This window comes from Leucoraja erinacea, chromosome 3, assembly GCF_028641065.1.
Source record: "Leucoraja erinacea ecotype New England chromosome 3, Leri_hhj_1, whole genome shotgun sequence".
Taxonomy (NCBI): Eukaryota; Metazoa; Chordata; class Chondrichthyes; order Rajiformes; family Rajidae; genus Leucoraja; species Leucoraja erinaceus.
This window is the reverse complement of record NC_073379.1, coordinates 85,273,228-85,295,620: the sequence shown is the minus strand read 5'-3', so window position 1 is coordinate 85,295,620 and position 22,393 is coordinate 85,273,228. Positions and strand designations below refer to the sequence as shown.

The following is a 22,393-nucleotide window of genomic DNA, read 5'->3' as shown; positions in this document are numbered from 1 at the left end:
GTTCCTTACACATGCCACTGATTCAGTCTCAGTACAAATTCAAAGATTTATGTAATTTTGCAAATATTAATTTAGGGAATCTGCAAATATAGGTTCTCCTTCACTTTTCATTCTTGTAAATAAATGCCTTAATATTCACATTTTAAATAGTTTGGAGACACTGCATTGAAATAGATGCCCACAGACCCCACGCTGACCATCGATCACCCGTCCATGCTAGTTCTATGTTATTCCACTTTCTCATCCACTCCCTACACACCAAGAACAATTTATAGAGGCCAGTTACCTTACAAACCCACGTATCTTTGGGATGTGGGAGAAAACCAGAGCACCTGAGGAATGACACACAGTTACATGGAGAACGTGCAAACTCCACACAGACAGCACCCAAGGTCAAGATCGATCCTGGGTCTCTGTTGCTGTGAGGCAGCAGCTCTACCAACTGCAGCACTGAATAATTTGGGAATTTGATTTTGATATCATAGAATTCCCTACAATTTTAAGTTAACTTCTTGAAAATGACATTTGTGAAATAAGGTTGAAAATATTATAATAATGGTAAAATTTAACAAGGTTTCTGAGAAATGACCATATGAAATATCATTCAAAATATCAAAAACATTTTGTCATATTTAACAATTATACTTATCCTATGCTAAGAAGTTGTTGCATATCATATTGGACTGATATAATTTTAACAAAACTAAATGTCTTGATCATGCCATTGAGCTTATTGCGGTTTAATGAAGTCAGTTGTAAGAATCTCTTGTCAGTTAAAGACAGAGTGAGAATACTTAAACAAGCCAATTTAATAAAAAAGAAGGAAAGGCCATTAAATTGCTGTAAGTGAACTTCATTACAAAGGTATTAAACCTTTTGATTCTTTTAGTATTTTGTAATCCTACATTTTGTTCATTTCCCTGAACCTGAACTCAAACTGAAATCAATGCTTTACCTTAAGACATGGGTCTTATTGGTCCTGGTACCAAGTCATCATGAAAACCTAATGGGATGTCAATGTGCTAACTTTCATGATGTGATTTTGTGGCTGGAGCCTTTCACTGGACCCTTGCAGTCTTGATCATTCAACTGTAAACTTCTCTTTTGTGTTCAGTGAAGCTCACTTTGGGCTTTATATCCTTACAAAAAAAAAAGGTTAAATGGAAAAAGGCTTACAACTGACACTGCAGATGAAACTGTGTATACTAAATAGAAAATGTTTCGTCAATATGCAGCAAAAGAACATGCTTCTTTTTATATTGATGATTCAGACAATAGACAATAGGCAAAAGGTGCAGGAGTAGGCCATTCGGCCCTTCAAGCCAGCACCGCCATTAAATGAGATCATGGCGGTTGGATGATCAGTCATGATCATATTGAATGGCGATCCAGGCTCGAAGGGCCGAATAGCCTACTCCTGCACCTAATTTCTATGTTTCTATGTTTCTATGGCTGATCATCCCCAATCAGTACCCTGTTCCTGCCCTCTCCCCATATCCCCTGACTCCGCTATCTTTACGAGCCCTATCTAGCTCTCTCTTGAAATTATCCAGAGAACCGGCCTCCACTGAGGCAGAGAGTTATTTTGACTGATTTTTAAAGAGAGACAAGAGATTTCACTGTGAGATTGGGCGATGACCAATTCCCTTTAGGAATGAATCATGTAACTAGGAAAGACATTGCACCTGAATAAGAAGAATAATAGTTTGATTGAATTGGTTGAAAGATATCGTGTGGTAACATGCCCTATATCCCACCGAGTCCTTGGTGACCATCGTTAACCCGTTAAAACTTGTTCTATGTTACCCCAGATATAGACACAAAATGCTGGAATAACTCAGTGGGCCAGGGAGCATCCCTGGATATGTATAGGTGATATTTTGGGTCAGAACCTTTCTTCTGATTCCCAATGTTATCCCACATTCACATCTTCTCCCTACACACAGGGGTAATTTATAGAGGCCAATTAACCTACAAAAATACTAATCTTTTGGATGTGGGAGGAAACCAGAGCACCCAGAGGAAACCCACGTGGTCACATGTTTCATTTCCTTAAGATGATAGAAACATAGAAACCGAAAAACATAGAGGTGCAGGAGTAGGCCATTCGGCCCTTCGGGCCAGCACGACCATTCAATATGATCATGGCTGATCATCCAGAAACAGTACCCTGTTCCTGCTTTCTCCCCATGTTCCTTGATTCCGTCAGCCCTAAGAGCTATATCTAACTATCCTTTGAATACAATTCAGTGAATTGGCATCCACTACCTCTGTGGCAGAGGATTCCACAGATTCACAACTCTCTGGTTGAAAAAGTTTCTCCTCATCTCAGTCGTAAATGGCCTACCCCTTATTCTTAAACTATGACCCCTGGTTCTGGACTCCCCCAACATCGGAATTTTTTTTCCTACATCTAGCCTGTCCAATCCCTTAAGAATGTCCTTCCTCAAATTAGGAGAACAAAACTGCCTTAACTGACCACTCCAGGTGTGGTCTCACCAGGGCCCTGTACAACTGCAGTAGGACCTCCTTGCTCATATACTCAAATCCTCTTGTTATGAAGGCCAGCATGCCATTAGCTTTATTCACTGTCTGCTGTACCTACATGCTTACTTTCAGTGACTGATGTACAAGGACACCTAGGTCTCATTACACATCCCCTTTTCCTAATCTGACACCATTCAGATAATAATCAGCCTTCTTGTGGATCAGATTTATCCACATTATACTGCATCTGCCAAGCATCTGCCCACTCACCCAACCTATCCTAGTCACCCTGCAGCCTCATAGCATCCTCATCGCAGCTCACACTGCCACCCAGCTTTGTGTCATCCACAAACTTGGAGTTGTTACAAAAATATAAATACCTAAAAGCAAAATGAGGTTCTCACTAATTACCATATATGATGCAAAATAATATAGAAAAAGTAAATAAAGAATACTTTTTCTATGGAGCGGAAAGTAATGCATTTGCAAAAAAATAGTTTCTACAAAGAGGGAATCGTACGATTGTTCAGGGTGGATTGCTAAATGTTCTTATGTCCTCCTCATCCATGGTATTTGTGATCATGTTGTTTTTGCATGGTTCAGTTTTATTCCTGATTGCTCTAATAATCTTTCAAATCAAAACTGAGACATTCACCACGAACACCAAATTAAAAAAATAAAAAGGGTTATAAAATTTTGTTTAAAGCTCTTGCAGCTATAACTATATTATTTAAAAAGCTTCATATAAACACTCCAGCCAGAACTCCACTACAGGAAATTTAATCCTTAATGCTTCTTTAATTCCATAATGAAGTGTGCAAATTCTTGAAGCCCAAAAGGTTGGCGCACAATGCATTCCAATGTATTACCTGCTATTTGAAATGTTTGACATTTATAAAAAAGAAAGGTTTTAGATTTTTTCTGAGGTTCTCATTAAACTGCTTCCATTCAATCTATATTTAAATCATCTGTGGTTTTGCAGTTAATGTGACGTTTTGCAGCAAGTGGTTTTAGGACATTTCCTTCAACACCTATATTGACTGAATGCCAGATGCATATAAATTGCAGGCGATGTTCAATAAACTATTTTTTATTCATTTGATTTGGTAATAAATTACATTTCAGTAAAATCTATCAGAATTAGCCACACTGCAACAGCTCAATATTTAGGTTCTGTTCAAACAATAAAGTCTAATACTGAAGTTCATTCCAAATTATGCCCTTTTAAGCAATACTCAATTTAAGTAAATATATAATCTGCCATTGTTTCTCATGTTTTGCTTAAAAAAAAAAGCAGTCCTTCGGCTAATCTATCAGGGACCATTTTACCATGATAGAAGTTTAATTTTATCGAGAAGCAAATTATTTTTATGTTAAGTAGATCAGGAAGAAAATATGGCCTAAAATGGCACTTGCATTCTCATTGTTTATGCATGGTGACTACCAGTTGAATATAAAGGGCTGATTAAAATTGACGTGGGTTCTTTCATATTTCTGTATCATTCATTTATTTGTAATAACTTGACAGATTCCTGAAAATGCTTCATGCTAGTGACAAAAATAAATTATCAAAAATTTCTAGCTTAGACATTCAGCAGAGATACCACCAAGGCAAAGAGAGAGTGATCATTGTTGATCCAATTAACTGTTTGACCTTTTGACCTCTTTCTCAGATATATGATCAGGAAGGATCCCTACAACATTTTATTGATGGCAGTGACCCCAACAAGTCAAATTGGATGAGGTATATCCGATGTGCAAGACATTGTGGGGAGCAGAACATGACAGTTGTCCAGTACAGGTAGGCGATGCTTACAATTTTGACCTATCAATGTGATGCTTGACTGAACATTTGGTTTGACTGCAGAACTGAAAATAATAAAACTACCATGCACAATGGCCTCAGCTTTATTAATATGCAGGTAATTCATCAATGGACTTATCTCTCAGAGGTCAGAATTGAAATGATTGCTTAGTTCCTTCAATAGCTCCATCAAGAATGAAGTCTTGGTAGTCTTCTATTAGGATTAGGCTTGGGTTGATAGATTTGCATGGCACATACGTGTAAGATAATGGCTTATAAAGGCCAAGAGAAATTCACGAGTAAAGGGCCTGTCCCACGAGCATGTGACCTGCATGCGGCAAGTGCGACCAAACCGGAAGCGGGGGCCGCGTGGAGGTCGAGTGATCCCCGTACAGGGCCAGTCCCACCAGCACGCGCTTGCATGCGGCGAGCCCGACCAAACCGGAAGCGGGGCCGCGTGGAGGTCGAGTGAGTGACGTGAAGTACGACCGAAGTCCGCTGGAAGTTCGCACGTGACGTACGCCGTCAAGACGCTGCATACGGCGTAGAGAAAGTGCGTACAGCGTCGAGACGTTGCGCACGCCCGTCGAGGCCTCAATGCGGCTGCGGGCTGGCAGGCCGTTGCCGTGCAGAATTTTTGAACACGGTCAGTTTTTCAGAGCCCCGCGCGATGTTGGGACCAGCTCCGCACAACTCCAAACGGCTCCCGCGATCGAAGTGGGACCGTCCCCGCGAGGCCGTACGGCTCAAGCGACCACATTAGGCCGCGCTTGCCGCATGGAGTCGCATGCTCGTGGAACAGGACCTTAAATAGAAATCAAAAGACTGAATGAATAGGATGCTGATTTTATTTTCTATAAGAGAAACACTCGTCTCAGTTCCCCGATTCTTTAGTATATTGCCTTCTGCTATTAACACATTAGCAATCACCAGATAAGCCTTATCAATGTCATTGCTAAGAGCGCACAACAGAGGCTGGATATTCTATGGTAAGTGACTGATCTCTTAATTCCTGAAAACCTCTCAATCATCTGCAATGTGCAACTTCAGTATCTGGTAGAAATCTCATCACTGACTGCTTCAGAATTATTGCAAGTTGCTTCACCTGGAAGGAGTGTTTGGGTAGACACAAAATGCTGGAGTAACTCAGCGAGTCAGGCAGCATCTCTCGAGAAAAGGAATAGGTGACGTTTCAAACTTCTTCAAACCTCAGCATTTTGTGTCTATCTTCGGTATAAAGCAGCATTTGCAGTTCCTTCCTACATAGATACTTGGACAATAGGTGCAGGTGTAGGCCATTCGGCCCTTTGAGCCAGCACGGCCATTCAATGTGATCATGGGTAATCATCCACAATCAGTACCCTGTTCTTGTCTTCCCCCTATACCCCTTGATTCCGCTAGCCTCAAGAACTCTATCTAACTCTTTTTTGAATGCATCCAGTCAATTGGCCTCCACTGCCTTCTGAGGCAGAGAATTCCATAAATTCACAACTCTCTGTGAAAATGGTTACCTCATCTCAGTTCTAAATGGCCTACCCCTTATTCATATACTGTGGCCCCTGGCTCTGGACTCCCCCAACATCAGGAACATGTTTCCTTCATCTAGCGTGTCCAATCCCTTAATAATTTCATGTTTCTATAAGATGCCCTCTAATCCTAAATTCCAGTGAATACAAGCCCAGTCGCTCCATTATTTCATCATATGACACTCACCATCCCAGGAATTAACCTTGTGAACCTACGCTGCATTCCCTCAAGAGCAAGAATATCCTTCCTCAAACTAATAATAATATAATAATAATATATTTTATTGTCATTGCACAGTGCAATGGGATTTGGTATGCAGCTTCCAACCGATGTCAAAAAAATAAAAAATAAATAAACTGTGCGACGTGACCATCTGAGGGAGACAGTCCAGGGGGGATGGGGGGCACTCAGCAGGGCTGGTTCAGAGCCGCTATAGCTCTGGGAATGAAGCTGTTTCTGAGTCTGGAGGTTCGGGCGTAGAAGGCCTTGTAACGTCAGCCGGAGGGAAGTAGTTCGAACAGTCCATTACAAGACCAAAACGGCACACAATACTCCAGGTGTGGTCTCACTAGGGTCCTGTACAACTGCAGAAGGTACTCTTTGCTCCTATACTGAACTCCTCTCGTTATGAAGGCCTGTTGTACCTGCCTGCTTACTTTCGTGACTGATGTACAAGGACTCCCAGGCCTCATTGTACTTCCCCTCTTCTTGACCTGACATCATTCAGATAATAATCCCGTTCTTGCCACCAAAGTGGATAACCTCACATTTATCCACATTATAATGCATCTGCCCACTCACCCAACCTGCCCAAATCACCCTGCATCCTCATAGCATCTTCTTCACAGTTCACACTTCCACCCAGCTTTCCCTTGTCCATTTTACTTGTTACATCCTCAAAAAATTCCAGAAGATTTGTCAAGCATGATTTCCCCTTTGTAAATCCATGCTGTTTTGGACCGATCCTGTTACTGCTATCCAAATGTGTCGCTATTACATCTTTGATAATTGACTCCAGCATCTTCCCCACCACCGATGTCAGGCTAACTGGTCTATAATTCCCTTTTTACTCTCTCCCTCCTTTCTTGAAAAGTGAGATAACATTAGCTACCCTCCAATCCACAGGAACTGATCCAGAATCTATAGAACATTGGAAAATGATCACCAATGCGTCCGCGGTTTCTAGAGCCACCTCCTTGAGTACGCTGGGATACAGACCATCAGGCCCTGGGGATTTATCAGTCTTCAGTCCCATCAGTCTACCCAACTCTATTTCAAGACTGATGTGAATTTCCTTCAGTTCCTCCATCACCTTAGGTCCTCTGTCCCCTAGATTGTTTGTGTCTGCCTTAGTGAAGACAGAACCAAGGTACCTGTTCAACTTGTTTGCCATTTCTTTTTTCCCCATAATAAATTCACCTTGTTTCTGTCTTCAAGGGACCCACTTTTGTTTTAACTATTTTTTTCCTCTTCACATACCTAAAGAAGCTTTTACTGTCCTCCTTTATATTTTTGGTTATATTTTCGTATTTCATTTTTTCTCCCCGTATTGGCTTTTTAGTTACCTGTTGATCTTTAAAAGTTTCCCAATCCTCTGGCTTCCCGCTCATCTTTGCTATGTTATACATCTTCTCTTTTATTTTTATACTGTCCTTGACTTCCCTTGTCAGCCATGGTCGCCTCTTACTCCCCGTAGAATCTTTCTTCCTCTTTGGAATGAAATTATCCTGCATTTTCTGGATTATTCCCACAAATTCCTGCTATTGCTGTTCCACCATCATCCCTACTAGGGTCTCTTTCCAGTCAACTTTGGCCAGCTCCTCCCTCATGCCTCCATAGTCCCATTTGTTCAACTGGAATACTGACACTTCCGATTTTATGGTCACTATCTCCTAATGATTCCTTTACTTTGAGTTCCTTATCAAATCCGGTTAATTACATAACACTAAATCCAGAATTGCCTTCTCCCTGGTAGGCTCCAGTACAAGCTGCTCTAAGAATCCATCTTGGAGGCACTCCATTTCTTGGGGTCCAGCACCAACCTAATTTTTCCAGTCCATCTGCATGTTGAAATCTCCCATAGCCACTGTAGCATTACCTTTGTTACATGCTCATTGTATCTCCTGATGCAACTTGCACCCTATCTCCAGGCTACTGTTTTGGGGCCTGTGGATAATTCCTATTAGGGTCTTTTTACCCGTAAAATTTCTCAGTTCTATCCACACTGACTCTACATCTTCTGACTCTATGTCACCCCTCGCATGTGACTGAATTTCATTCCTTACCAACAGAGCCACCCCACCCCTTCTGCCCACCTGTTTGTCTTTTCGATAGGGATGTATACCCCTAAATATTCAGTTCCCAGCTCTGATCCTCTTGCAGCCATGTCTCTGTAATTCTCACAACATCATACTCACCAATCTCTAACTGAGCCTCAAGCTCATCCACTTTATTTCTTATACTTTGCGCATTCATATATAACACTTTAAATTCAGTATTCACCTCCCCTCTCACACCGATTCCTCTTTCACCTGACCTTGCTCTCTTATCCCTTCTTGAACATTCCGTACCATTAATTCGGGTGTCTTTTGTAAATTTCCCTGTACTCTCTTCCCCATTAGTCCATCCTATACTCCCAATTTGTCAATCCTTCCTCCCCGGGTCCATAATTGGTGGGAAGGGAAATCATTTATTTCCTGAAAATTCTTGTTTCCTTCACTCTTACATGTAGGAAGTCCCAGAACAATACTACTCCCTGCATTAAAAATAGTATTAATTCAAAACCACTTGTACTTTTGCCCATTGTGTATCCTCAGTCCTCAAACTACCTACTAATGGGAATAATTTTCATTTATTGAGCTTTTCTAAACCTTTTGTGTACATTACATTCAGAATGATAGAACTGGAGGAATATAGGGGCAGGATGGGAAAAGGATGACTTGAATTGAACAGAGCCCAACACCTCCGCTCAGTTCGCAATAACCAACCTGGTCTCCCGGTGGCTCGGCACTTCAACTCCCCCTCCCATTCCGAATCTGACCTTTATGTCCTGGGCCTCCTCCATGGCCAGAGTGAGTCCCACCACTAATTGGAGGAGCAGCACCTCATATTTCACTTTGGTAGTTTACACCCCAGCAGTATGACCATTGACTTCTCCAATTTCAGGTGGTCCTTGCTTCTCCCTCTTTCCCCTCCCCTTTCCAGCTCTCCCACAGCCCACTGTCTCCACCTCTTCCTTTCTTCTTCCCGCCCCCCCTGCCCCCCACCCCTACATCAGTCTGAAGAAAGGTCGACTCGAAACATCACCTATTCCTTCGCTCCATAGATGCTGCCTCACCTGCTGAGTTTCTCCAGCACTTTTGACTACCTTCAATTTTTCCAACATCTGCAGTTCTTTCTTAAACACTTGAATTGCACATGACTGAAAATACCAGAATTGATTAGTTAGATTTCATAGTTGGTCTCTATGAATTCATTTTTGCCACTTATCAGTTTTATTTGTAAGTTATTACATGTTGCCCCAGCACAACTTCAGTAATTTAAATAATTGCTTAAGTTTACATTAGTTTAATCAATGCTATTATTACATCAGCTTACCTATAAGTTTATTGTATTCACTCTTAAATGAACACACACCACTCATTCATTTTCCATTACATGGGAAATGTGGACCAAATTGCTAATTGCTAAGCACTGTATGGAATTCCTAAATATATATACTGTATATGCTTAATTTACTAAGCATATCCTATTCCCAATTATTGGCATGTATGTAATTCCTGGTTGTGATCCAAGACTGTAAACTAAAGGAATCAAAATCATTGAAATTCAGAGTTGAGAAGGAAACTATTTGGCCCATCTTGTCCATTACAACCAAAAAAGAGATATCTAGAGAAATCTCATTTCCTGTCGCCCAGTCCCCAGCCATGTAATCTTCATGTACAATGATGGTTTCTGCTGCAAGTTCTTAAACTCTAGTTCCTTTTGGGTGCATAAAGTATTTTTCTGCAACTTCCTATTAATCCTACCAAATCCTTAAAACAAGGTCCTTAAAATATTTCCCTCAACTATCGACCTCTCAGCTCTGGGAAATAGGCTCAGCAAGTTCATCCTATCTAGCCGTCTCATAATTTTACACATCTGTATTCTAACTTTCCACAAACTGTACATGAAAGAAACCAATCCCAATCCAGCCAACCTCATCTCATAACTAAATTCTCTAGCCCAGACAACATCTTTGTAAACCTTCTGAGAACCTTCTGTTTACTAAAACATGATATTTAGGCCTAAACATTAGATCCATCTGTCATCTTACCAATGTTTTATATGGTTCTAGCATGACTATCCTAATATATATTGTAAGATTCAGCCAATAAGAGAAAAAAACAACGTTGCACAGTGTATCTTTATAAATAGGCCTATCTGGGGGATTTGGAAGAAGGTTTGCAAGTTGCAAACTGAAAAGGCATAGGCAGAACACACTGTAAATCTGACCATGAAATTTTGTGCTGTGAAATTCTCACTTGACATAAACTCTCATTTAGAAATAAATTCAATAAATTGAAAGATCTATATAGTAGCATTTTTAGTTTCAAAATGTTTTCTACTTTGTCCTTAAATTAAGGGCAGTCTTTTTTGAATATCAGAATCACATTACCAACTTCCTGTTTTTTGATAAATTTTCGTGTCCATTGAACTTTTTTGTAAGCAACTAATTTGTCTAATTTCTATTAATGTTCTTAACTGAATTCCATCTGGGGCTGTTGTGTTATAAAGCCATATCTCCTTTAATCAGGGAAATGTTTATTTAGCCGACAAGGAATAATTCTGACATTGCATTATTAAATTGTGTGAAGGCATACAGTTAGAAAACGTTCAAAACTGTGTTGTCTCAGGGCTGATACTATTCATTCTTAATGAATATCATGAAGCAGTAAAGCCCACTTGTATTTGTAAAGCATCAGATATTGAAGTGATTTCCTTTTGGTGAGGAATGGTCAGGAACAGCAGACCCATTCAGGCCTGTGATGATCCGAGGCAGATTGGCTAGAGGGGTGTAATAAATGTTCTTGATTTATGGAGGGGATTATTAACCAGGGGCTATCCTATTGCTCATCCCCAATGAGCCCCAAGGTGAGGACTAGGTTAGGTTTGGTTGTGAATTTTCATGTTCAGATACCTGCCCTCATTCACTTGTTATGATTATAGGTTAAGCATATTTGAGTTTGTTTATCCATAAAATTGATGAGGCTTAATGCCTATTATTCTCATAAGGTGTCATGGACAATAAAGCAACAAATCAGCATCTGTGTAGATGTGAAGGGAGTTAATTATTGGGAAATATCAAGTATGTTAAAAGAAGATATGAGGTTGCTTTGGCAAGTAAGGTGAAAGTCAATCCAAAGGGTTTCTACAGCTATATTAATAGCAAAAGGATAAGGAGGGATAAAATTGGTCCATTGGAGAGACAGAGTGGACAGCTATCTGCAGAGCCAAAAGAGATGGGGGAGATATTGAACAATTTTTTTTCTTCGGTATTCACCAAGGAGAAGGATATTGAATTATGTGAGGTAAGGGAAACTAGTAGAGTAGCTATGGATACTATGAGGTTCAAAGTAAAAGAAGTACTGACACTTTTGAAAAATATAAAAGTGGATAAGTCTCCAGGTCCTGACAGGATATTCCCTAGGACATTGAGGGAAGTTAGTGTAGAAATAGCCGGGGCTATGACAGAAATATTTCAAATGTCATTAGAAACGGGAATAGTCCCCGAGGATTGGCGTACTGCGCATGTTGTTCCATTGTTTAAAAAGGGTTCTAAGAGTAAACCTAGCAATTATAGACCTGTTAGTTTGACTTCAGTGGTGGGCAAATTAATGGAAAAGATACTTAGAGACAATATATATAAGCATCTAGATAAACAGCGTCTGATTAGGAACAGTCAACATGGATTTGTGCCTGGAAGGTCATGTTTGACTAATCTTCTTGAATTTTTTGAAGCGGTTACTAGGGAAATTGACGAGGGTAAAGCAGTGGATGTTGTCTATATGGACTTTAGTAAGGCCTTTGACAAGGTTCCTCATGGAAGGTTGGTTAAGAAGGTTCAACTGTTGGGTATAAATGCAGGAATAGCAAGATGGATTCAACAGTGGCTGAATGGGAGAAGCCAGAGGGTAATGGTGGATGGCTGTTTATCGGGTTGGAGGCAGGTGACTAGTGGGGTGCCTCAGGGATCTGTGTTGGGTCCTTTGTTGTTTGTCATGTACATCAATGATCTGGATGAAGGTGTGGTAAATTGGATTAGTAAGTATGCAGATGATACCAAGATAGGGGGGTGTTGTGGATAATGAAGAGGATTTCCAACGTCTACAGAGTGATTTAGGCCATTTGGAAAAATGGGCTGAAAGATGGCAGATGGAGTTTAATGCTGATAAATGTGAGGTGCTACACCTTGGCAGGACAAATCAAAATAGGACGTACATGGTAAATGGTAGGGAATTGAAGAATACAGTTGAACAGAGGGATCTGGGTATAACCGTGCATAGTTCCTTGAAGGTGGAATCTCATATAGATAGGGTGGTAAAGAAAGCTTTTGGTATGCTAGCCTTTATAAATCAGAGCATTGAGTATAGAAGCTGGGATGTAATGTTAAAATTGTACAAGGCATTGGTGAGGCCAAATCTGGAGTATGGTGTACAATTTTGGTCGCCAAATTATAGTAAGGATGTCAACAAAATAGAGAGAGTACAGAGGAGATTTACTAGAATGTTGCCTGGGTTTCAGCAACTAAGTTACAGAGAAAGGTTGAACAAGTTAGGGCTTTATTCTTTGGAGCGCAGAAGGTTAAGGGGGGACCTGATAGGGGTCTTTAAAATGATGAGAGGGATAGACAGAGTTGATGTGGACAAGCTTTTCCCTTTGAGAATAGGGAAGATTCAAACAAGAGGACATGACTTCAGAATTAAGGGACAGAAGTTTAGGGGTAATATGAGGGGGAACTTCTTTACGCAGAGAGTGGTGGCGGTGTGGAATGAGCTCCCAGTGGAAGTGGTGGAGGCAGGTTCATTGGTATCATTTAAAAATAAATTGGATAGGCATATGGATGAGAAGGGAATGGAGGGTTATGGTACGAGTGCAGGCAGGTGGGACTAAGGGGAAAAAAATTTGTTCGGCATGGACTTGTAGGGCCGAGATGGCCTGTTTCCGTGCTGTAATTGTGATATGGTTATATGGTTATATGGTTATAAGGGTGGCACAGTGGCTCTGTTGGTAGAGCTGCTGCCTCACACCGCCAGAGACCCTGATTTGATCTTGACCTCGGGTGCTGTGTGCATGGAGTTAGTTCATTCTCTTTGTGACTCCAGATGTTCCAGTTTCCTCCCACATACCACAGGCCTCTGTAAAAAAAAAAGCCCCTGGTGTGTTGGGAGTGGATGAGAAAGTGGGATGATATATGAAACTAGTATGAACGGGTGTTCGAATATTGAAGTAGACCCAGTGGGCTGAAGGGCCTGTTTCCATCCTGTATCTCTAAAACGGAAACCAATACTAGGAAATTATCCTGTCCAAACTTTAAAAGTATTTATTAATACCTTGTGTTAAAATAATAATAATAGTAATCTAACAAGCATTTTTCATCTAACATTGGAAAATGCCATCTGTTAATCATCAGAAGTGATTCAGGATTTTGTTTTGTTGGGATTTCTTTGTAAGGGTAAAGTCATTGTTGATTAAGAAACAATGACCCATGAGCATTATGAAGTAGCTAAATTATATTTATATGACTTGCTATGTCATGCTTGTTCCCCAAATGTTCACTGGTGACTCAGTATTACGTCAGATCCAGAGGCATCAAATAGGCTCCGTTTATTTTATTCTGCTGCTCAGGCTGCAAATGTGGGTAGATTCCATGGGTGCTGGATGGCTGGCTTCAGTGTCATGCTTGATGAAAGATCTTAAAACATAAAAAATAAAAGGTGGTTAAAAGTTGTGACATGTATACTGCTCAGTCCTCATTCTAAATATTATCCATGTGCGTACCAATTTTGATGAGTAAATGGATAATGACTGGAACTAGGAACTCTGGTAGGTATATTTTATTCTCGTAGCCAATTGCACTGCTCCAAAAACCAACTTGGTTAATTAAGACTAATGATTGAGGTTAAAACATTACTGGTCTGCATGTCATAATACAACATTAAATGATATGTTTACTACTGAGTATAGAAAAACCAAACTTGGAATGTAAGCAATGGTCCAGCGATATGCTATTAATTATGCTCAATATACAAACTTAAGAGAAGTCAAAGCAACTTTTGACAGGTGCTTCAAGTATTATTTTAGATGACTTCAATGTTTCCAGGAAGTCAGCTGTCACTGTGAGTCTGCACACAATGGGATCGTGGCAACAGGACTTAAACATTGCAATCATTGTTCATAATGCTTGACTTTACTTTGAAATAAGTCACAGAATATAACAACAGTAAATGCTGGAAAATCTTAACAGATCAGGCAGCATCTATGGAAAGACAAACAGCTACCATTTTGAGACTCTGACTGTGACTGGAGATTGATGAATATTTCAGACTTTAAACAGGCCCTTCGGCCCACCGAGTCTGCATCGATCAGCGATCACCCTGTACACTAACACTATAGAAACATAGAAACATAGAAATTAGGTGCAGGAGTAGGCCATTCGGCCCTTCGAGCCTGCACCGCCATTCAATATGATCATGGCTGATCATCCAACTCAGTATCCCGTACCTGCCTTCTCTCCATACCCCCTGATCCCCTTAGCCACAAGAGCCACATCTACCTCCCTCTTAAATATAGCCAATGAACTGGCCTCAACTACCCTCTGTGGCAGAGAGTTCCAGAGATTCACCACTCTCTGTGTGAAAAAAGTTCTTCTCATCTCGGTTTTAAAGGATTTCCCCCTTATCCTTAAGCTGTGACTCCTTGTCCTGGACTTCCCCAACATCGGGAACAATTCTTCCTGCATCTAGCCTGTCCAACCCCTTAAGAATTTTGTAAGTTTCTATAAGATCCCCTCTCAATCTCCTAAATTCTAGAGAGTATAAACCAAGTCTATCCAGTCTTTCTTCATAAGACAGTCCTGACATCCCAGGAATCAGTCTGGTGAACCTTCTCTGCACTCCCTCTATGGCAATAATGTCCTTCCTCAGATTAGGAGACCAAAATTGTACGTAATACTCCAGGTGTGGTCTCACCAAGACCCTGTACAACTGCAGTGGAACCTCCCTGCTCCTATACTCAAATCCTTTTGCAATGAAAGCTAACATACCATTCGCTTTCTTTATTGCCTGCTGCACCTGCATGCCTACCTTCAATGACTGGTGTACCATGACACCCAGGTCTCGCTGCATCTCCCCCTTTCCCAATCGGCCACCATTTAGATAATAGTCTGCTTTCCCGTTTTTGCCACCAAAATGGATAACCTCACATTTATCCACATTATACTGCATCTGCCAAACATTTGCCCACTCACCCAGCCTATCCAAGTCACCTTGCAGTCTCCTAGCATCCTCCTCACAGCTAACACTGCCCCCCAGCTTAGTGTCATCCGCAAACTTGGAGATATTGCCTTCAATTCCCTCATCCAGATCATTAATATTTATTGTAAATAGCTATCCTACACACCAGGGACAATTTACAATACCGAAGTTGATTAACCTACCAACCTGTACGACTTTGGAATGTGGGAGGAAACCGGAGTCACAGGGAGAATGTACAATCGTTCATACAGACAGCACCCGAGGTCAGGATCGAACCGGGCCCCTGGCGCTGTAAGGCAGCAACTCTACCGCTGCACCACTCTGCCGCCCATGGGAAAAAAATTATTTCAGATTTCCAGCATCTGCAGATTTCTTTAAAATTTAAATAACAAAAAGTAACTGACTTGCTGTCATTAAGATGTTTAGTAGAATAGACTAATGCATGAAAATTGGACTTTGGCATTTCTGGTGCATTAAATTGTCATAAATTAGTCAGATTAGACACATAATTGGTCATTCATGATACAGCATGTCTGTCACAGGAATATTCACAAAGCATTTCCTGAGTTGAGGATGAGGTACAGAACAGGGCATATTGCAAGGCAGAAGGGTAATATTATGATACATTGCTTACCAGATTAATGATACTAAATCTACATTCACAAAAATTGAAACACCAGTGTGCCACCTGAATTGGAGGATATTACCTATAAGGACAAACCAAGAATGTTTTCTCTGGCACATCGGATGAGCCAAAAAGCAGCCTACCAGAGGACTGGGAGAAATTCAGAGTCCAGCAGAGGAGGACAAAGGGCTTAATTGGGAAAGGGAAAATAGATTATGAAAGAAAACTGGTAGGGAACATAAAAACTGACTGCAAAAGCTTTTATAGATATGTGAAGAGAAAAAGATTAGTTAAAACAAATGTAGGTCCCTTGCAGTCAGAAACAGGTGAATTGATCATGGGGAACAAGGACATGGCAGACCAATTGAATAACGACTTTGGTTCTGTCTTCACTAAGGAAGACATAAATAATCTGCCGGAAATAGCAGGGGACTGCGGGTCAAATGAGATGGAGGAACTGAGTGAAATCCAGGTTAGCTGGGAAGTGGTGTTAGGGAAATTGAATGGATTAAAGGCCGATAAATCCCTAGGGCCAGATAGACTGCATCCCAGTACTTAAGGAAGTAACCCCAGAAATAGTGGATGCATTAGTGATAATTTTTCAGAACTCCTTGGATTCTCGAGTAGTTCCTGAGGATTGGAGGGTAGCTAATGTAAACCCACTTTTTTAAAAAGGGAGGGAGAGAGAAAATGGGGAATTACAGACCAGTTACTCTAACATCGGTAGTGGGGAAACTGCTAGGGTCAGTTATTAAAGATGGGATAGCAGCACATTTGGAAAGTGGTGAAATCATTCGACAAAGTCAGGATGGATTTACGAAAGGTAAATCATGTCTGATGAATCTTATAGAATTTTTCGAGGATGTAACTAGTAGAGTGGATAGGGGAGAACCAGTGGATGTTATATCTGGACTTTCAGAAGGCTTTCGACAAGGTCCCACATAAGAGATTAGTATACAAACTTAAAGCACACGGTATTGGGGGTTCAGTATTGATGTGGATAGATAACTGGCTGGCAAACAGGAAGCAAAGAGTAGGAGTAAACTGATCTTTTTCAGAATGGCAGGCAGTGACTAGTGGGGTACCGCAAATCTCAGTGCTGGGACCCCAGCTATTTACAATATATATTAATTATTTGGACGATGGAATTGAATGCAACATCTCCAAGATTGCGGATGACACTAAGCTGGGGGGGCAGTGTTAGCTGTGAGGAGGATGCTAGGAGGCTGCAAGGTGACTTGGATAGGCTGGGTGAGTGGGAAAACACATGGCAGATACAGTATAATGTGGATAAAGGTGAGGTTATCCACTTTGGTGGCAAAAACGGGAAAGTAGACTATTATCTGAGTGGTGGCCGATTAGGAAAAGGGGAGATGCAACGAGACCTGGGTGTCATGGTACACCAGTCATTGAAAGTAGGCATGCAGGTGCAGCAGGTAATGAAGAATGCGAATGGTATGTTAGCATGCATAGCAAAAGGATTTGAGTATAGGAACAGGGAGTTTCTACTGCAGTTGCACAGAGTCTTGGTGAGGCCACACCTGGAGTATTGCGATCAGTTTTGGTCTCCTAATCTGAGGAAATACATTCTTGGCATAGAGGGAGTACAGAGAAGGTTCACCAGACTGATTCCTGGGATGTCAGGACTTTCATATGAAGAAAGATTGGATAGACTCGGCTTGTACTCACTAGAATTTAGAAGATTGAGGGGGGATCTTATAGAAACTTACAAAATTCTTAAGGGGTTGGACAGGCTGGATGCAGGAAGATTGTTCCCGATGTTGGGGAAGTCCAGGACAAGGGGTCACAGTTTAAGGATAAGGGGAAACCTTTTAGGACCGAGATGAGAAAATCATTTTTCACACAAAGAGTGGTGAAACTGTGGAATTCTCTGCCACAGAGGTAGTTGAGGCCAATTCATTGGCTATATTTAAGAGGGAGTTAATAATAATAATAATAATAATAATAACAATAACAATAATAATAATAATAATAATAATAATAAAAACAATAATAATAATAATATTAAGCTTTATTACAGACTCAAGGTCCAGACAAGGGACAACATTACATTAAAAATGCATTGCATATTAAATATCATAAATATATATAAAATCATGGTATATCACATAAAAACATCATAATTTATATTTAACAAAACCCCACAATACTTAAGTTAAAAAAAATCCAGATTAAAAGATGATCAATGTCCTACAACGAGACAACGATACCAGTGTCTCCACAGCTGGGATTCGTAGCATGTAGTGCTAACCCTTATGTTTGTCAAGGCCACAATAAGCACATTTTTAGAGTCATTTATCCTGCAAATGAATTTATACATGTGTTGTCTTAGGATAGCTTCTAAAGTACTGACTCCTGCAGCCACAAACATATTACTGGCACTACACCATCTAGGTTGCCTTAGCAGTGTTCTCATGGCATCGTTATATGCCACCTTTAATCTCTGCATACTTGTCTTTAAATAGTTCGACCACAGGTGCGCAGTGTAGAGGGGTGTGCAGTATGCTCTAAATAGCGACATCTTCACCACATCTGCACACGCACCAAATTTACACAAGAGGTTATTTGCCTGTACATTCAGCATGCGTCGTTGCCTATAAATATCCTCATCATCTGTCATTTGTTCTGTAATAATATGCCCTAGATATTTTATCTTATTACAGACACTAAGATTGTTGTCAGACAATTTAAAAACAGGATATTTTAGGCATTTATCCTCTTTGGTTCTACAGACCATAACAGCACTCTTACTAGCATTATATTTAATAGTAAGATTAAACGAGTACTTACCAGTACGAAGTTTGATCTGTATTTTATGAGGAGTTACGGTGAGGGATTAAGTGAAGACCCCAGCTCCAGTGCGCATGCGGCATACTTCGAAGCAGCGGTGTGAAATCACAGAATAGACACAATATTTGAAGTAAGATAGTAAAGATCACGAGACATCAGTTTACTAGTTCGATCTGTATAATGAGGGTGGGAGCGGCGGGCACTTAATCCCTCACCGTAACTCCTCATAAAATACAGATCAAACTTCGTACTGGTAAGTACTCGTTTAATCTTACTATTTTACTTCGGAGTCACGTGAGTGATTCCGTGAAGACTTCAAAGGTCTGTGATTTCAAACCGTGTAACAGTTTTTATTTCACTCACTGCCGAAGTTTATGAGGGAGGAAGTGTTATCGTAATCAACCAGTGGATCTGCTTTCAAAAGAAACAGAAAGGTATTTGTTAACAATAACAACATAACAGAGCTCCTCTGAGCTTAAATTAATATTGCAGTTTGTAATATTCTCCTGCAATTAAATCAAGTTTATCAACGGTTTATAATAAAAAATGTCCTGAACGCGGTTCCCTTGACCATTCTGCTGTATTGAAAATGTGGTCAACCGGGATGTCCATTCGTTCAGCCGCTGATACCAATGCTGCCCTAGTGGAATGGGATTAAATGTATTATTATCTATTCCGGCAGCTTTCAGTACCTGTTTGAGCCACCTTGGAGTGGTTTGGCTCGTACCCCGTTTTGGGTTACTGCGGTTGACCCATAGGCTTTCCTCTCCCTCTAAGATAGTGGGTTGTGTCTATATATAGTAGTAGATGGGTCACCACACTCAACCTGGACTCTGGTGGGTAGGCCCGGAATCCCACCAGTGAATCGGGCGTTCCTGGTCCATATAGCCATATAACGACTACAGCACGGAAAAACACAGGCGATCTCGACCCTGCTAGTTCGTGCCGAATCCATATACCTGCGAGTTAGATTTTACCAGACCTAAATATGAACTTGATGCGTCTGGGGTAATCACCATGTATCCAGTCTAGTTTATGGAGTGACCGGACTCTTTGAGCGTGTACGAGAGCCATAAGCATGAGCCTTTTTTAAAACATAGATTAAGCAAGCTGAGGGATCTGGCTGGTGCCATTCTCTGAGGTATGTCAATATCACACCAATATCCCATACATGGGTATATACCTGGGTGTTTGGGGCTTATATTATAGTTGCCCTTCATAAGTTTACCTTCAGTGGATGGGATCCCATGCTCTGCTGACATGCGGTTTTAGATAAGCAGATAAGGCGCTCCATGCTGTATTTACGGCACTGTAACTCACCTTTTAGTCATGGTGTAGATGTTCCAGGAACTCCAATACGTCAGTGGTTGAATAGTTCGTTGTCCCTGCGTCGTGGCAGTATTTTACCCATGTTAGCTTTTAGTGACTGTTCGCAGGGATGCCGACATGGTGGTAATGGTTCCTTTGGATAATCCCAGTCCCTGGTAAGGTCTATTCAAAACCTGCACCCAGGAGTTTGATGTTTCCCTGGCATGGGTGGCTTATGCCTGATACTGGGTTGAGTCAGCAACCATGGTCCACTAGGGACTCCATAGGTGACTCGCCCACCGTGTCGTGATGAACTGGGAACCATGGCTGTAGGCCGGTCGGGCACGTTCAATATCTCGGAGACAGATCCCATCTGTATTGCGAAGTGCCCGACTGATGAGGCAGAAGGGAGGAAGGCAAAGCAGAAATTCCCCCTTCCAGCGTATAGGCATCTATTGCTGCTGCCTCTAATCTGGTTCCTAAGTCACATACATGGGTTACTGGTGATTCCGTCTTGTGCAACCAAATTGATATCTGGCTTTCAAACTGCTTAATAAATTTAGCAGATATTTTGGGTTATGACATCTATTCAATGTAATCATAAATTTTACCCCGTGACATGGTGTCTCCCACTGTGTTCTAGCTTCCTAGGACATAGGCAGCTGATAGTTAAAATGTCTTTTGACACACCATTGCCAGATTTGTTTGACCAATTTGTTGCACAATAATGATTATTATGCTCCCCATATGGTTGATATAAGCCACCACCATAGTATTATCAATCCGTAACCACATATGTACGTGCTGCATTTGAAATGCATATGCTTTTTAGCCCAATAGGCGATCACCAATCCCAAGAAGTTGATGCCCGGTATGTGTAGTAACGATGTTTGTGACTTGGTCCATCTGTTACCTGTGCTGGATATGGAGTTTAGTTGCTCCCCAGCCTAAAGTACTGGCATTGGTTTTTAAAATAACCAAGTTGGGATTGGTGATGATAATAGGGCTGAAAACTATGCCAAATATATGTCTGCCCACCACCTTAATTGTGATATAGCTTCAGTGGGTACATTCATGATTTGATTATAGTGACCCAAGTATCTTGGCAAAGTAACAGTCATATGGACGGAATTATTATTGAAGCCCAGATAATCCTTGGTAGTAACGCTTCAATTCTGGTTTATCTGGGCGTGGGATGAACCTCAGCTTTAGGGAGCTGTTTCGTAGCTAGAACTGCTCCACAGCTAATTCCTTTGTTCCCCTAATATGAGGATATCATCCAATATGTGCCATGATTATGCTTGTTTTCTTAATATTTTCATGGCCATTTATAATAGTTTAGGGCTGAGGTTTAGACCATATGAAATGCTATATGCTCCCATGGTTGCCCTAACCGGGATATCCATGATCCAGGTAAATATATTTAGGTATCTATAATGATCCTAGTGTATGGTATAAGATAGTTAGCATCTCCCATATCAATGCTCCCCATAGGTATCCTAGGGAGATCAGATGTCTGGCAGTGACAAAACTCCACCTCCATCTTAAAGTGGATATACTCAACAGATTTATTTAATGATATTTAGATCCATGATGATGCTACATTCATCATCTTTTATAGTTTTGGTGAATATATTCGATACAAATTCCAATCCGTTTAGTAATGAGCCTGTTTAGTTCAGCTTGCCTTCTCACTTCTCTTTTCTTAGAGGGAGAAACAGCCCTTTTGGCGCATTGCTGAACTGGCAGTAAAATGCCCAATTTGAATTCGTTTTTATCCTCTAATGCTGTTGAGTATATTTTGGTTATTTGTGACAGCATCCCATGCTTAGCCCACTCCCCATGCAGTTTAGTAGAACACCCTTGTTTTAGTGTAAACTGGGAGGAACCAGACTACCTACCTCCATGCTTGTTGTTTTTCATGAAGGCGTAGTTTGCTGGAATGCTGGTGCTGTCGGTGGGGCGGCGCATCTTCCCACGGCTCCGCTCTGGGCCCCGTCTAAAAAGAACTATGGGGGATCTGCAGCGGTCACCAGGCTTTCACCAGCCTTGTTTGATATTGCTGGTGGATGCCGAGGGGTGCTGCCAGCTGGGTGTTGAATGTGATGTCCTGCTCGTCCCATAGCCTGCTCCCTCTTCCCCGCAGCAGCGGTTTGCATAGTCCCATATATTCGGGGTTGCGGGCAGGTCTATATGCACCATCGTTCAGTCGAGTATCCCAAATATGGGAACATCTTAGGCGTCAGCACCAAAGGCGAGCAAAGGTGGTAACATCTTGACCTTCTGTAGAATTCGCTGCTTGTCTGTGAGTCTACG

General features: G+C 41.2%; 1 protein-coding gene across 2 annotated transcripts in view; it reads left to right on the top strand.

Annotated features, from left to right (window-relative positions):
- prdm6 (PR domain containing 6) overlaps positions 1–22,393 on the top strand; it is a 220,442-nt gene that overhangs the window by 118,000 nt on the left and 80,049 nt on the right. For both annotated transcript variants that reach the window (XM_055633124.1, XM_055633125.1), the window contains one exon: positions 4,161–4,288. In XM_055633124.1, the coding sequence (XP_055489099.1) occupies positions 4,161–4,288 (128 nt within the window). The remainder of the gene's footprint in view (positions 1–4,160; positions 4,289–22,393) is intronic.